We start from the raw sequence: 17,470 nt of genomic DNA on the forward strand, positions 1-17,470 counted from the left end.
TAAATCAATATTTTCTTAAGAAATAGAGTATATTAAAATCTACCATAAAATTGTACTATCGTAAAAGAACAATGATTTAACTTTGAAAATATTGCTATTATTTTGACACATAAGATATTTATGTAATTTTTTAATACACGGGAATGGTACATAATGTACTCGTATCATAATTGTTAACTATTTAATATTATTTTGTTAAATATATTATGTGACAATTTTTTTTATTAATATCTTTAATATTATTGTCATTTAGCATTCACTACTTATTTTATGGTAGTTTAATATACAACTTTTCATACACAACTTATAGGAAAAAATAGTGCATGTTGCAGAGTTGCAGATAGATTAGAGAATCTCTTAAAAAAATGATACTGGGTGTTGTAAATATGTAATAGTTATTTTTATTGTTTGATTGATTTTTCTGGTTGTGAAAAATAATATGCTTCTTTTAAAAATTCTGACACAGCGAATGCTTGATCCGTTTCATGGAAAACCTAAAAAGGGGGACATGCTCGTCGTAGGTCAAAAATGAGTTTTTATTGTATTTTCAAACCATGATCCTGGACACTCTTTAAACGTTGTAGATAATGTATTTATATAATTTTGAAGCCTTATTATCCTTTATATTTATTTTAAACATTTGATTACTGCATAAAGTATTTTTGTTACATAAAATAGTATTCTTTTAAACCTCCCGCTCTAATTTTTTAGAATATAGTCATATTTCGGTACATGAATGTGCAGTGGTGTTAAGATTTTTTACATTTATTAATTTTAAGACACGCGCGTTAATATCATTTAACTTTCTACTTCAATTATAGTTTGTCAATTTATGGCTACGGCCGTATGTTGTTGCTTAACCACTGGGGAATGACAAAAGAAATGGCGTATTTCAAAAAAACACTACCTTATTCTTAGGTCAATAATTATTATAAAGCAATCATTATTCATAAGATGTTTATCACACTTGAATGGTCCAAAACATAGCTTATAATAAGTATCTTTAAAATCATCTTCAAATGTGTTAATCTTGCCGATTTTTTGAATAATAAAATGCCTAATTCATGTCAAATTTGGGATCACAGAGATTATCTATATAATTTTTTATCGTAAATATTTTACTAAAATTATCTCGTCATAAATTATTCTAATGGTTTTATAAATGCGATTAAAAATTAATAAATGTAAAAAATCTTAACACCACTGCACATTCATGTACCGAAATATGACTATATTCTAAAACATTAGAGCGAGAGGTTTAAAAGAATACTATTTTATGTAACAAAAATACTTTATGCAGTCATCAAATGTTTAAAATAAATATAACATATAATAAGGCTTCAAAATTATATAAATAGATTATCTACAACGTTTAAGGAGTGTCCAGGATAATGGTTTGAAAATACAATAAAAACTCAATTTTGACCTACGACGAGCATGTGGGCCGTTATAAAATTAGAGAAAAATGAAGGTTGACTTGAATTTGTAACCAATACCCTTAGCAGAAATATCTACATTTAATTTTTGAGGTTAAGACTACGTTCATTTTAGGCCGTTTTCTTACACAATACTTTAGACGAATTATCAGAATTCATTACACACTATAGCAAGTTTAAATCACGTATTGTGTGTCTGTATTGTACTTTTCATTATTAAAGTAATTATTGTTTTCAATTTAATCGATAACTTTGACTGTGTCTTCTGTCAAATTTTGCCGATTTTCACATATTTTGTGGCAGAGGCACTCTTGTAACTCGAGGCTCCAACTCCAGACTTAAGCGGTATTGACGTTCTTCTTCCAGGTGGAGGGTTGGGTCCAGTAAATATCCACACACCTAAAATATACAAAAAGTACGATAAAAATTAATGATATTTATAACATTTTTTTACAAATCACAAACATTACAATTTGTAGAGGATTTACTTAACTCCATAAAACTGAGATGTTTATGCTCTAAAAATGAGCATAGACAAAATCAGAACGAAAACGTCATAAATTTGATCACTTTACAATAATTACACAATTCGCGTACCAACCTCACTGCGTAATTTTCATATACTTACGAGACATACGTCTATTCTTAAGTTTCAAAGTAAAACGATTGTATACCTACCAAGCTAATCATTAAAAACCTTTATCTACTGCCGTATAATTATCGATGTGAATGAAAGTAACATTTGCGTTATACAAATATAAACTATGTAAATTTAATGTTCGCAAGTGTTTCCATTCACAAAGTCCCATATATATGATAGTAGATACGTATATATGATGTAGATATGATACGTAGATATGATATCTACACATTCTTATGATACCTGTCTGAACATAATATACAGCGATATAGTTGACTCTATACATTAACCTAACCCCCACATTAAATTGCACACAATATAAGGGTAATTAATACTAATATTTAACCATGTTAAAGGTTTCTGAATAATTAAAAAATGGCGATGTTATGTTATAAAACAAACTAATTATGAACCCTATGCATAGTTGACAGTTGAGTTAAACAATAAATACCACGGTAACATTGCCACTGATAATTTAGAGCGGTGCATTTTTTTTTTAAATTTTTCATATTTTATAATAATTGACATACATTGATGAATGTGCAAAACTACCATTGAAATACTACTAGATGAGCAGTTCCCATACAAGTGTCATTTTAAAAATGTACCACAAAAGATATTACGAATATCGATTGTAGGTATAATGCGTTAAGACCGTTAACATGGATTCTCGAATTTCACCCGTATTGCCCTGGCTGTAAAACTAAATTTGCGTTCTTGGAATAGTGAACCTAAAGGTACTGCAACGCAAAACAGACAGAGCAAGTCGTCATGCGCTGACTATTAGTTAGAGTAAGATGCAAGCTAGATCGGGCTTACTCAGTAAGTTTTAACAAAGGCCGAGTCGCTGAAAATTGGGCGTCATTTTAAGAAGCATATGATTCATCCAGTAGTATATCAATGAAAACTACACAATATAAATTAAATAATTATATATAAGTGTTTAACATAATTCTTAAAGATGTAGTTTATTATTTTGTCATTGATTTGTTTGAATAATTAACCCGTAATTGTATAGTGTTACCTTTCAGCAACAAACTAAATTATGGTTTATATTTTTTTGTGAATGAAATGTTATTTAAAAACTTGCTGTTCTCTACAGTTGAAAATAGTCTGCTGACAAATTAGATATAGTTTTTATTCACAGATGCCACTGTTAATTTATAAAAATATTAAACATTACCTAAATGTGATCGATTAGAACATGATGTTTTAAATTTATGGGGAAATACACTCACACATATTATATATCAATCAAATACATACAATATCATATACATAGTGTAGAATTTTGACAATACTTATTGTCTATTGAATTGAAAATAATGCTACAGATCTACAAAATTTTCTGTAGAATGGCCAAAAATGAAACTACGAACTACCATAGGACGCCATTTTGAAAACTTCATTCGAATGTCAGATTTTGTCCAACTACGAGTCTTGATTGGGTAGTTTTCGACAATGGCCCCCCCTCCTATTCTTCAGATAAGTTTATAGGTCTGTACGTCATGCAATATCATTATTTTGTTTGAATTTTTATTACTAATATTCTTTTGTTTTTACGCAAGTACTCATTATAATTTTGCTTTATCGAACATGAGTACTAATCAATCGACATCTATTTAAGGTATGTACGTATTCGTTTGACATATTGTGTCACTAATGCTTTATATAATAATTATACGCCCAAAAATTGGCTACATAACGCAGAAGCTCACGTCTTATTTACATAAGTATGACTAAATATAGGATATGTAGTCTTGATACTAGTATGGTAATTAAACTAATAATATTATATTATAAATAATAACAAATAATTCTTACCTTAGGTATATGTTCAATTTTGTAGGGAGTTTGTTGAAAATGTCGAATTTCTCTAATAACATGAGCAATCTAGAAAAAAAATAAGCATACACAAAAAAATGTGATATTTTAACTTTTATTTTTTATTAACTTTGTAAGCAAGTAGAGTATAGTATAACTTGTGTGGAGTGTATAATAGTTTGGTTTAAATTAACTTACCATTCTCATTTTTGAGAAGTTCAGTAATCCTTCAGGCGTGAAATTGGGTGTACCTTCTTCAATGAATGATAGGTCGCTAAGATAAAGTCCAAGATATGGAATGCACGGTGGATCACATCTGTAAGTAATTATAATAATAAGAAAATGTACCGGTCATGAGTGGGTTAAAATATTGATGGCAAGATGAACTGCCAGATTGAATTTAGCTTCGAGCAAAACCGCCACTGTTCAATGTAGTGCGTTGCAAGCCGCTGTTTAAAGATTACATGCAAACCTAACACTGTCAAAAAAACTTTCTTAAATATTTACTTATCGAGTAGATACATATATTTGAATTATATTATTATTAACGGTAAATTTGAGATACCTACACTTTCTAAATAAAACCTAAGGTATTTTGGTTTTCCATGAAAATAAACCTGTGAATCGTTTTTTATTGATACTGACAATTCACAAAAAGTTGACAGTGGCGCTTTTACATGTAAAGCCCTCATATATAATACAATAATATATGAGGATTAGAATAGTATTATTTAACACATAATTTGGTGTACATCAGGGCTCAAATTTGAAACAACAGCTGTTTCTTTCTGTGTTTATTAATGACACGTAAGTTTTCACGTTGGATAATTAGCATCAACCCCAATTTGATTTAAATAATATTTTAGATTGTAAACTTTTTGATAATGTGAAAATAATTTCCAGTCATATAAAAAAATGCAATTGAATTTTAAATTTGAAGAACAAATACCTATGCAAAGCATCTCGGAATGCTCTAAATCTGCCATCAGAGGAGACCAGTGCTTGCAATTTCTCTATCGTCTGCTTACTCTGAAAAAAAAACATCATTATAAATAAAATAATAGCTATTGATATTTGTTACGATTTCTAACTTACGTCGATTCTTATATTCCAATTATGCTTTAGTTTGAATGATTTAATTTTAAAAATTAGTCAAAACACTGAAAAAAACGGTCAATATCTCGACTACAATAAAATTGCTTGTCTCATTCAACCTAGTCGAAAACATATTCTGTTAGGGTGTGTATGATTTTCATTCCCGTAAGTAATTTTTCAATTTTAATTTCAGTTTATTTATTTTTTAACATATTGTGGACATTAAAAAGTATAAGTTTAAGACGTTCACAATATGACATTCAGAAACAAAGAAATATAAAACAGTATTACATAAAAAAAGAGATAGATCAGTAGATAAATTAGATAGATACAAGAAAGTACACTGGGTGAGTTAAGCCAACCCTATTTTAAGAATATATAAAACACCGTTCACCTAAACTTATTCTCACGTAGGTGGAATATATCAACACCCAAAGAAATTTCGTTGAAGTTATCGCTCTCCTAATCGGCATTTCCAGTGGCAGGTTGGTTCTGCATCTTGGGAGAATAAACAACTGATGGTCTCTATTTCTAAGTATTGATATGACAAAACAATTATTAAATACTATTGTTTTAAAATATCCCACATATAAGAATAAAGATATATTTTAAACAAAGTTTACCCGATGGAAATTGTATTTGATGATAGTTTTAATCAAGTTTTTTTAGTACCTATTATTGACACTATAACAGTAGCTGAAGATGCCAATACTTAAATACCGGTCATAAACCCGATTTACAGAATATGTTAAAACACTCACCAATTAAAATGTAATCTACTTAAGTCATTAAATATAAATGATTCTCATATTATTACATTATTAAAGTATGCTATAAAAGTTACAGTACACGCTTTATTTAATATTTTATAGTATATCGGTAAATAATGACATTTGTCTTAGCTATTAGTAAATTTGTCTACAAAACATTACATTAATACTGACAGATGATGAATAAAAATATATTAATTTAAATAATATGTATACAAAACTGTCATTATTACACTTAGAAAATAAATTCTTATAACGCAAAGTTATAATTCAGGATGGAATGGAATTTATTGAAGACGGCAGTAAAATAGTTAATGAACCATGTTATGAAAAATGCTGGTTACCGTTTTGCAAACTTTTTCCCACGTCTTTTTAAGCCTAAAAACAGAAGTATTGGTGAAGGCTGCGCAGACTTGAAGAGTTCCATTAAAGTTGTGAAGGCATCGTGAGATGTCAGCTACGGCTGCCCATTTTTCGATCGCCGCCACTCGCCCTTAAATAGCCAATAAAGATTTATTATTTTTTAAAGAACAAATAATAGTATTATTGTAAAGCCTTAAAGCATCAATACCATAAACTAGTGGTGCACAAATGCGGGCCGAAATGAAATTTGTTGCGGCCCAAAATAACAAGTACTTCATTACCAAAATTTTCATTGAATGTGATAAAAATCTGTGTTCGATATGTGAACAAATTGTGCAGTAGCAACGGAATATAATCTGATGCGTCACTGATAGAAAACTTAATGCTATTTTTTTATTATTTAATATGATTATATTTTCACGAGTATAGATTTGCGACCAAAATTCATCTTTTTACAATGACTCACACCATCTGTGGTGCAGGTGCAGTCTATTTTTAGATTATTGTTTTCAAAATGTGCATTTTAGTGTTAGTTCTCCAGGAATTTTGTCAGTGCACGACGTTTGTGAATCGATATTAAAAAATCGCTTGTCTTAACAGAAAAAATACTAATACCGCTTGAGCAATGATAATCTCACTGCTGCACTGAGAATAGCAACCACAAACATTGAACCCGATATCAAAATGCTTACTGCCAATATGCAGTATCAGAAATAACACTACTAAGTTCCATAGTGCAAATATGCACGTAATACGGAGTGGAGAGTGATTGAAATTGCTGATAAAATTATGTAACTATTAAATTAAAAATACAACATAAACTGTTTATCTCATCTAGTATAATATATCATTATTTTTCAAAACTTTACCCTTTGCGACCCGTGAAAAATAAGAAAATGGATAAATTGGCCATTCTTTCAAAAAGCTTGTGCACCACTGCGATAAACCATACTATGTATAATTAAGAAATATTGTATTGGCTTACTGAAAAAACATATTAAAAGACTATTAACAATATCAATTAACGAAATAAGACGTATTTTATTATTATATTGTTTAATTAAGTATTTTGAGCTTTTACAAAAATAAGGAAGCTAGTATTTATTAATATTATGCTGGATATTAAGAAACTTCTAACATTTACTGAGAATCCACAAATTCTAATTTGGAAAGAAGTTTTTTGACCTTTGGTTTAAAGCTTGACAACTGCAAAGCTCAGGAAATGTTACACTATTTTGTTATTGCTATATTGTTGTTTTTTTTTTGACAGATAACATATTTAAAAAAATATTTTACATATTATTGTCCTCTCCAAAAAAATTTGACTATAAATTGAAGTAGAAGAAGCCTTCTACATTATTTCTGTTATGACGTTTGCAATTATCTAGCACACGTATGAAGCATGGTTAAGTTGGTAAACTCTACAGATATTAACATCGTTGCCGTTTAGATTTTCTAACTTTCGCAATGCCCGCCATATTTCATGTTCAATGTGATTATTTATTCGAATGCAATGTAGCTATACAAAGATTAATCTAAATGCTATATACTTTTTTAACTAAATAATAATGCCGAAGTGTAGTATTATTTTTTTTCTGCTTCATTATTAACCAAGACGCATTGTTTTAACATACGCCCTCCAAAGTGTTCTCTTAAAATGAACCTGCAATGCAAAGTCACCTGTAGCAAACTTAATAAGTACACTAGAGTAGCTTTTTTGCTAATAAATACAAAAACTTTACATCTTTGAAAGTTTTTTTTCAATATGTTAGATCCTCTCCATCAAATGATCATTAAAACTCAGTGTAAAAATGAATTCTAAGAATAAAACCCTATTTGGACTTTTTAATAACATTCTTAACAATAATGTTTTTGAATTTGTCACAAATGTCATTCAACATTATAATGTAATTAATGTTACCTCATAAGAATAAATAAAAGTATTTAATGTACAGAGATTTAAATAAATAGAGAATATTTATGATGATGTTTATAATTTTTTACCGCTAAGAGTTGTTTTCCGCAAAATTTCGGAAACAACTAGAGTAGATAGTTGATTGAAGTGTCTTGTCATGGCGAGAATATGGGGGGCTCGTTCAGCTTTATCGGCTTTCATCCAAGCTTGTCCAAGAAACTCCCTGAAAAATACGATATAATAACATTAAACAAGTAGTGTAATCGAATAAAATCAGGAATTTAATAACATAATTACAAGATAAAAAGAACTTTTTATATACAACGTTTTTAAATTTTCTGTTAAACCATATAAACTTGACTTAGCTTAAACGATCAAAAAAAAAATGTACTTGACATGCCATATTTATTTCCATAGTAACGCACGTATATATTAATAATTTAGTTGCTAGGACCCCAGAGCCCTAGCAACTAATAATAGTGTCGAGATAACTTTTCATACAATACAGAATTAACTGAAAATTAATTCAATTCTACTTAAAGATGACTAAAAGTATTAAAAAATGCATTGGCATCGTGTTCTGATATATTCTAAATGTTTTAAATGTCTAGCTAGTCGGGAAGTTAGTTAAAAATCGATTGAAAGATTTGTACCAGACAAACAACCACCGGACAAATAAGAATACGAGCTAAGAAAAACGTTATAATAATAATAAATTATAATACTTACTCGCTTCGGATAGAGACAAAAATTTGGTGGTCTAAAAACGTCATTTGCTCGGCTATTTCTAATGCTGATAAGGTTTCAATACTCTCTTTACTAGGACACTGAAAATAAAACAAATCAAAATTAAACTGAAATTATTGATCAAATAACTTTTCATTATAATAGGTATTATAGTAATCGTGTTAAATTACAAGAGTATGTAACTTCGTAAAACTCATATTAATAGGTATAATTTATTTTAACGAAAAAAATATTATATGAGTCGTTTTTTAAGCCGTGAATAAACTGCTTGCTTTTTATTGTTTATACTTCTTTATAATACATATATTATTATTAAATAAAAACATCTAAAAAATAATTCATTAACTTGGCATAATAATATATTGACATCAATATAAGTACAATAAAGGTGTAAGAAACAAGATAAGCCCGTAACATAATAAAATGTAACTATCTAGTGGTGACAAAAGTTGTTGAATGACATTAAAAAACACATTTAAAACATATAACATAATATTTAATACTTAATTCGAAAACTTAATAATAATCTTGGTCAGTTCAATTTTTTAGCGGAAAATTGTTAACCCGTGATCAGAAAGGAATTTGTATTATTATTTTAAAATAGCATAAATATTAAACTTTTGTACCAATATAATATGAATAATTAATTTTAGAATAAATGATTCTGTTTTCACGGATATATTTATAAAACAAAATCTCAATGTAGTATTATAATAATAAAAAGGCTACTACCCATTATTGCTAATAAACATTGTAATACCGAATGGTAGTAGTTTATTCAATCTATTGAATACTCTGGACCACATTTTATATGTTGAAAGACTACCATATTATATATTTTTATAGATTCGGGGTTTAACATGGTGTATACAGTATATTACTAGCCCACCATTGGGTGGCTTAAAATATTAGTCGTCAAGTTAAGTAACTCCTGTATATAACTTACAATTGGTGGTGAAAGAAGAGCTTTCAAATCTGGACGACGTTCCTCATCTCTTGCTAGTAGCCTTAGCAGATGAGCTGCAGCTCTATGCTCTGCGGGGAGAAGATTTGGACTGCAGACTATGTCCTCAAGAAAACCAGCAGCTTCGCAACGAAGGCGTCCCTCCGCCCAAAAGTCAGCTGAATGTTTTGATACCCAGTGTCTGAAATTTGAAAAAAAATGTTATATTGCCTTATTAAGTGATTATAAGATAAATAAAATTTCCTTAAAGCTTTTGATTAAAAAAAAATATTTTCTACATTAATATTTAGGTAAATAAGTTAATAAATTGAATACATGTATTAAATAAGGCTCTAAGTACCAAAAAATAGTATTGCCTGTAGTTACAAAATACCGAGTCATTGCAGTAAAATTTAATGAAGCAGACTTTTGAAAAATGTAGTTTTACAGTGTGAAGCAATCACGGCAGCTTCTATAATTTTAGGTATTAAGAACTCGCAAGTATCAACACACCATCGTCAGCTATTTTATATTGAATGCCGTTGACCACTGCAGTGCTACTTACACCATTATAAATAAAACAAGCCAACGGACTTACAACGTCGACAGGTTTAATTATTCTGCTGTATTTTTTTGACTTGCTTGAGGCACTTAGACTATAGTTGAAGTTATTGGCGTTGGTATTTAGAACATTTTTCTATAAAAATGTCAGTTTTTATGTTTTTAGTACTTAGCGCCTTAATTAATACACGTATTCAATTGATTTTGAATTTTGAATGTACCTTTATTAATGAACAAAAGGTAACACGTAACAATATATATTATATTTCTTAATTATTATTAACAATGTCCTTGTTTTTTCGTACAAGGTGGTTGTTAGTAATTTTGAACAATCACAAACACCCAGGCTTTGAAAAAATTACATAAATATATTGTGTCTTCACTGGGAATTTAACCCAAAGCTCCCGGATGGAAGGCCTGTGACTCACGCACTACACCACAAGAGACGCTAACACAAAAAATTATTATGTATGACATGATTTACATAATTTAACAGTAATTATAAGTTTCGTCTGCTTATAAAAACAAAGCACAATAGCTGTGAACTATAATATGTTTTTGACATAATATTTTTTTTCTAATCAAACATTTTTCCAGCCGTATTATTTAAAATAGTGAGGTTAAACTATTCATTTTATAACAAATGCATTCACATGAGATATTGCAATAACATAAGTTTGTAGCATTACTCATGACATGTGCATAATATAGAAACTCCTGAAAATAGATTTTAAAATCTTGAACCGAGTGGGGTTCAATACTACATGATTATTTCTTATTTCTTATGAGTAGGTAAGTAGTAAGAACTATACATTTTGTTTTACTTTTATTGATTGATGTTAATTTGTTAGTCTTCAAACCTTAAAACATTGAGCACTCGCATAGTGGCCGCTGTTGATGTGACAGAGTCTCTTGGTGCTGCTGGTGAATGCTTGGTATCTCGAGGATTGCTTGATGCTGAAGTTGCTATGGCAAAAGCTGCAGCTGCTGTCGACGTACTACTCCTAGAATTTGGCAAATTAATAAAAACCATTAGCAAATGAAACAGCTAAATTGTTTAATATTTAAAGGCTACATGAATTATTAATTGTGATGATTTTGCCAAAGCAATAAATAATCAATATGACGTGTGTACAGAAATGAGTATTTGAATAATATTATCCTATGTTTAAGTATTGAAAATGGTTTTTAAACGATTTTATGTTATTTAAAATTCACTTTATCAAATTATCATATGTAAATATTATGTTAGTATATTTCAAAAGTTTTTGATTTCTTGTATGGTGAGGAGAATTTCATTTAAAAAATAATACTATATGTATATCTGTAACTTAAAAAACTAAATAGTAACTGTGCCGAATATTATATAGGTTCCTAATGGTATTTGACTATAATTAAGACTTTTTTTAAGACTTTTTGGAGTATTTACTATGCAGTGTCAACCTGCAAAGAATTTATAAATGTGGGTGGATAGCACGTCTTTTAAAAATAATATAACATTATTTATGTGAAAAAAAATCTTCCTGGTATTGGATAGTGGGCGTTTCTTAATACTATGTATATATCCCGGCATCCCAACAAAGCCGCATGGACATTGCCGCCCATACATTGCCGCCAAACCAAATGCGCCCATATCAGTACTCGTCGAAACCGCACGGACAAATCCGCCTAGACAAATCCGCCCGCAAAAAATACGAAAAATATATAAAGTGCTTTTTTGATTTTTAGAATAGTGTATCGATAGAAATTTACATACTTACAATAATCAGTGTAAGAGATAATCAGAGTAACAACTTAAAATTATCAGTTTTTAACACTTAGTAAAAAAAAAATGCCGATAATACGTGTTAAATTCGAGACAGCTGCATAGCTTATACCTGAATTCCCTAATAGAATACCTGGAATATCTACTATCTTCATTTTTTCAACGTTTTTATTAGCTCGTATTCTTGTTTGTCCGGTGGTTGTTTGTCCAGTACAAATCTTGCAATCGATTTTTAACTAACTTCCCGACTAGCTAGACATTTTAAACTTTAAGAATAAATCAGAACACGATACCAATACATTCTTTTAATACTTTTAGCCATCTTTAAGCAGAATTGAATTCATTTTCAGTTAATTCTATTTTGTATAGAAAGTTATTTCAGAAAAATACGTAAAAAGTAAAAGACTATTATTGGTTGCTAAGGGGGTGATCCTAGCAACTAAATTATTAATGTATACGTGCGTTACTATGGAAATCAAAATGACTTTTCAGTATTCTATATTTGTTTTTTGTTTGTTTGTTTTTTGTTTACTTCATATCAAGTACAAGTTTGAATATATGGAGGATAATGATTCAACAAAATTTTATTTAAAAAGTTATTTTTATCTTGTAATTATTATATATCTTTATTTGTATGGTTTTTTTATTTGTCTATCTAAAATTTTGTCTCAATGTCTGAGCGGCAATGTCCAAGCGGTTTTTTCGGGACCCCATATATTTAATATTATTAAGAACAATTTTTATTCCCAAGTTGTTTTCCACAAAGGCTTTTAAAATTAACAATATATTCAAACATCTACAAATAGAATATTAATAATTATTAACAATCTTTAAAAATTTAAATGTTAAATAACCTCTAGTTAAATGAATATACTACGATTTTTTCAATAAAAGTATCCAGTAGTTGGCAGCAGCAACTTTCTTATGATACTAATAGCTTTTTATGTGAAAGTTTTAAATAATTTCAGAATAATAATTGATTATTTTTGCAACGTTATTAAGGATATAGTACACAGCCAATTTGAGTGATGAAAGCGATATTTAAATGTTGTGAAATATATCGGAAAATTGCATTATTATAAATAGAAAAAAAATGTTTGAATAAGCCCGTTTTTATGCAAGCATTTGAAAGTGCTATTATTTAAAAAAAAAAATACAAAGTAATTAAGTAAAGTGTAAGCGTTATTTAAAGCATTTTGGATTTTATTATTTTTATATATAGTAGGTAATCAATATGTTTTTTTATTATAGTAGAGTAAATATAGTTCTAGTTGGATGTAATCATCTATGGAAATTTTACAAAATTCTACATGGAAAAAGTTAAAAATTTTGAAAAAAAAATCTAACATCGTTTGATAAATCGATTATTCTATACACATTATAAAAGTTAGAAGTGGAAATTTTGTATAGGCACTAAGCAAATGCATCTACATATTTAGCGGATAATTGCGTGAAAGGTAATCGTGCTCGGGTATCCTAGCATTAAAAGGCTAAAAAGGGGTTACTTAGTTATTTAGTGCACACTTATGGTTATTTTAGCTTAACGGATATTTAAACATAGAGATTCAAGACAGACAACAATAAATATTATCTTCGTAATATAGGACCATGAAATATTCACCGCAGTATTTAAATATACCTGAAATATAAATGAAATGAATGATTTTTTTTGGCGATTTTTAATATATCATTATGTTTCTTTAATTTTAGTTTTTGTCACGTTTTAGTGGCAATAAATAAAATATGAAAATTTTATGATGTAAATAAAATTTTATGGTATGAATTACATTGACTATAATTAATGATGTCCCTATAAAATAAAATAAATCTTTATTCATATTCTTGTCGATAGTTAAAAAGGTTATGAGTTCATATTCTTTAGCAATAGTCCTTATCAAAAAGAATGATATTACGCAAAAAAAATTATAAACTTTGTTCTTGTATTAGTAATATTATTTGAAAACTCAATTATGTACTATTATTAATTCTTATACAGACCTAACCTTAAAATCAAACTCTCCCTCAAATATTAAATATGGGGTTGAGTTAATATCATTTATTTTAAAAAGGCAGTAGGTTTTTTATGAATATATAATTAATTTATTTTTCTAAAACTCAGATTTTACGTAGATTGACCAATTCAATCTAAGAATTTTATATAAAATAAAGTAGATACCTACTCAATAGTGACATTTTTATTAGCCCACTAAAAAAGACTATATAAAAGTCTTTATAGGTAATTTGTTAATTTGAAATAATAATTATCTTCAATATATCAATTTGAGAATAAAATATATTTCACATAACTATTAAATAATACTAGTTCTTAATATGAATTTTATTAAGCTAAAAAGGGATAATTTTTTTTATATATTAGATTAATATTTTATGTTTTATTTTTTAATAACAATTGAACTATAGGATTAAAAATTTAATACATAATGCAAATCACTTTTATCTAACATGCCGCTATTCTAAGAGGGGGCATAATATAAGGCGGGGTTTTTTGCCATATTTACATAATATTACGATAGCATTGTAAACATTAAAATGAGAAAAAAATGTACAATTAATATTTGTTATGAATAGTGTTCCCAATCAAACAAGTCTACTTGTTCGGAAACTGACTTACCAAGGATCATCTGCAAAACTGTCAAGCAAAGCAACAAAGATATAAACACCCATACAATGTGTTCAAAGCTTTGCAACTTTTCCAATATTATAATGTATAATAAACGCCTTAACATATAATATTATAATATAATATATGCATAAAATCCCTCTATATAATCCTAAAATAAATGTCAGATAATAAATATAATATGTATATTAAATAGTATAACATCAAAAGTACAACTTGTGCCTATTTTTGAGATTGTCGTATTCTTTTTCAAAATATAATATATTGTCACCGCGTTTGGAAATGAAAATGATTTTGATCTCATTTCATTATAAATATTGCTATATTTTATCAATTGATGCATGTCTTTATTACTGCGCTATACGTATACATATACAAATATTTCATATATTTGGATCCATTCTTTAAACTTGATTAAATCAAAAATGATATGTGAAAATCACAACACTTGAATAAAAAAAAAAACATTAGGGTGACGATTATTATATTCAACGCTTTAATGTTGTTTATAATTTATATAAAAATAGCATGTATATTATAAATTTAAATTTATAAAAATTAGTCGAATATATTATAAACTATTTATTACGCCCACGGTGGCCGCGCGGCATAAGCGTTGGACTATAAAGCCGTGGGTCCCAGGTTCGAATCCTGGGTCTGGCAAGTACACATATTGTTTTTCAATTTGTGTGTGTCAGGGTATGGACCTAATAGGTTGAGCAAGTGGCTGACATCCATTTCTCGTAAAAAACAAAATCTGTCAATACAAACCTCCACTCTGTGGAGGCCCATATGATCCTATCAGGATCGGACATGGTCATAAAAAAAAAAAAAAAATTTATTAGGTACCTAATTGTCTTGATTTTTTGGTTGGGTTTAGAATTTTGTCTTAATTAATAAATAACACGATGGATATAAAAAGATAGATACCTAATTTATGAAAGACAATATTTTAAATTATATTTAAATAATACCTACAGCTATTAGAAGTAAATTCAACAGTGTCAAAAACCACGAACTGTTTTTCGATTGTATCAGATAATAATAATATATCTTATTTTTAATATGATTCATATTTTGTGGAGCAAAATTGCATTAGCAAGATAAAAAGCTATTTAAAAAAAAGGTCGATTAAAATTGCCACAAAGTCAAGGAACATTGATTGTTTACTGGTTTATCATAATATAATTGTATTAAACAATGTGAATGAATAACATCACACAGTGAGTCAGTGAGTAAGAGAATTTGATAATATAATTAATAATTCCTTTACAATTAACTAGTATTAAAAAAATAATAATTCGGAAGTTAATGCATACTTATTACTGCGAAAGTTTGTTGGAGCATAAAGACTCTGTTGCCTTTGATTCTTATAGCTTCATATAATATAGGTACATATTATTGATAATCATAACACCCAAAGCTATATGAATATTATTTTATGATTTTATCAAATTATATGGTATTTCATGAAAACGATCACAAATAAAAAAAAAAAATCTTGAATTACCTTCTATGTGATTGCCTAAAAGATGTAATGACAACACCAGCTCGTGGTTGGCTGGCTTCACGGCGACATGTCTGAAATTAAAAAAAGAAAATGTAAATTCAATTATAATATTAATACTATTGACCGAGGGGAGGGTACTTGATGAAATTTGAATGTAAATCCATTAGAATTTAAATTATAAACTTATTTCATTTCTCCTTTTCACTTTGTGATGTGATTTTATTATTTAACTTAATGATGGTCAATAAATTGTATTAATATATAATAATATAATGTAGTTATTTATTCAATCAAACATTCTCGTAGACAATTAAAATGCTAATATTAATCCCAGAAAGGGTAATTCGATAATATTATTGTTAAAAATATTTCTATATCGAAAGGCATCGTCAAAAAAACCTTGATTTTTTAGGTACTCGTATTTTAGAAATATATAAATAAGGTTACCTTTATAATGTTTAAGGCTTTCACGGTTGTTTTTCATCATAGTAGATTTTTGGGATTCCACCGTATGTCTTTCTTCCTTCTTTTCTCGACGTTTTGGGCTCGTTGCAGAGGCCATTATCAAGAGATGATATATTTTTTGAAACATATCTTTTTAAAAACATATCATCTCTTGATAAAAGCCTCAGCAATGAGCCCGAAACGTCACGAAAAGAAGGAAGAAGGACACTTAGTGGAAACCCAAAAATCTACTACAAGGTTACCTATATTGATTGGAACAATTCAATTTTTCAATTTTGAACATGACGTGCACATGCCATTTCTTCTAATATTCCCTAGTCGTGAATTTACCAGTCACAATTATTACTTATTAATAAAGTAAATTAAGTACTTATTATCGAATTTGACAATACATTGTCTTTAGAAAAAGACCATTTAACAGTATTACAGTGAATAACAGTACGGCATATTATATTATGTTGGCACTACCTATCTTAAGGGATGACCGCAAGCAACCACATATTGTGGATTCTACATTTGAATGAGGTTACCCTACGACAATGTGTATACAATATAATGCAGATAATTAGTGTGGTTACGTTTGGTCGTCTTACTGGCACTTAGTTTTGTAAACGTGTCATTGAGAAATCATATAATATTATATAATACCTGAAGAAGGTGCTGGGACAATGATGATCGATGTGATGCTGCAGATGCTCTACGATCAGCTGACGCTCTTCTTTCAGAGCTCCACCAACTACTTACGCCACTTAAAGAGGATCTCTCCTCACCCCGTCTCTCACTAAAAGTATAAAA

At 28.5% G+C, this 17,470-nt stretch overlaps 1 protein-coding gene across 1 annotated transcript in view; it reads right to left on the reverse strand.

Moving 5' to 3' along the window:
* Window positions 1-1,446: 1,446 nt before the first annotated feature.
* LOC147072882 (ras-specific guanine nucleotide-releasing factor 2-like) overlaps window positions 1,447-17,470 on the reverse strand; it is a 66,330-nt gene continuing 50,306 nt past the window's right edge. The window contains exons 23-34 of the mRNA XM_085945839.1: window positions 17,324-17,456; window positions 16,211-16,281; window positions 14,692-14,709; window positions 11,155-11,298; window positions 9,737-9,935; window positions 8,773-8,870; window positions 8,133-8,266; window positions 6,110-6,258; window positions 4,850-4,929; window positions 4,099-4,216; window positions 3,901-3,969; window positions 1,447-1,835 (exon numbers count right to left, since the gene is read on the reverse strand). Coding sequence (XP_085801965.1) covers window positions 1,722-1,835; window positions 3,901-3,969; window positions 4,099-4,216; window positions 4,850-4,929; window positions 6,110-6,258; window positions 8,133-8,266; window positions 8,773-8,870; window positions 9,737-9,935; window positions 11,155-11,298; window positions 14,692-14,709; window positions 16,211-16,281; window positions 17,324-17,456 — 1,327 coding nt within the window. The 3' untranslated portion in view covers window positions 1,447-1,721. The remainder of the gene's footprint in view (window positions 1,836-3,900; window positions 3,970-4,098; window positions 4,217-4,849; window positions 4,930-6,109; window positions 6,259-8,132; window positions 8,267-8,772; window positions 8,871-9,736; window positions 9,936-11,154; window positions 11,299-14,691; window positions 14,710-16,210; window positions 16,282-17,323; window positions 17,457-17,470) is intronic.

Source organism: Rhyacophila brunnea, unplaced genomic scaffold, assembly GCF_057557595.1.
Source record: "Rhyacophila brunnea isolate RB1 unplaced genomic scaffold, BYU_Rbru_1.0 scaffold_19, whole genome shotgun sequence".
Taxonomy (NCBI): Eukaryota; Metazoa; Arthropoda; class Insecta; order Trichoptera; family Rhyacophilidae; genus Rhyacophila; species Rhyacophila brunnea.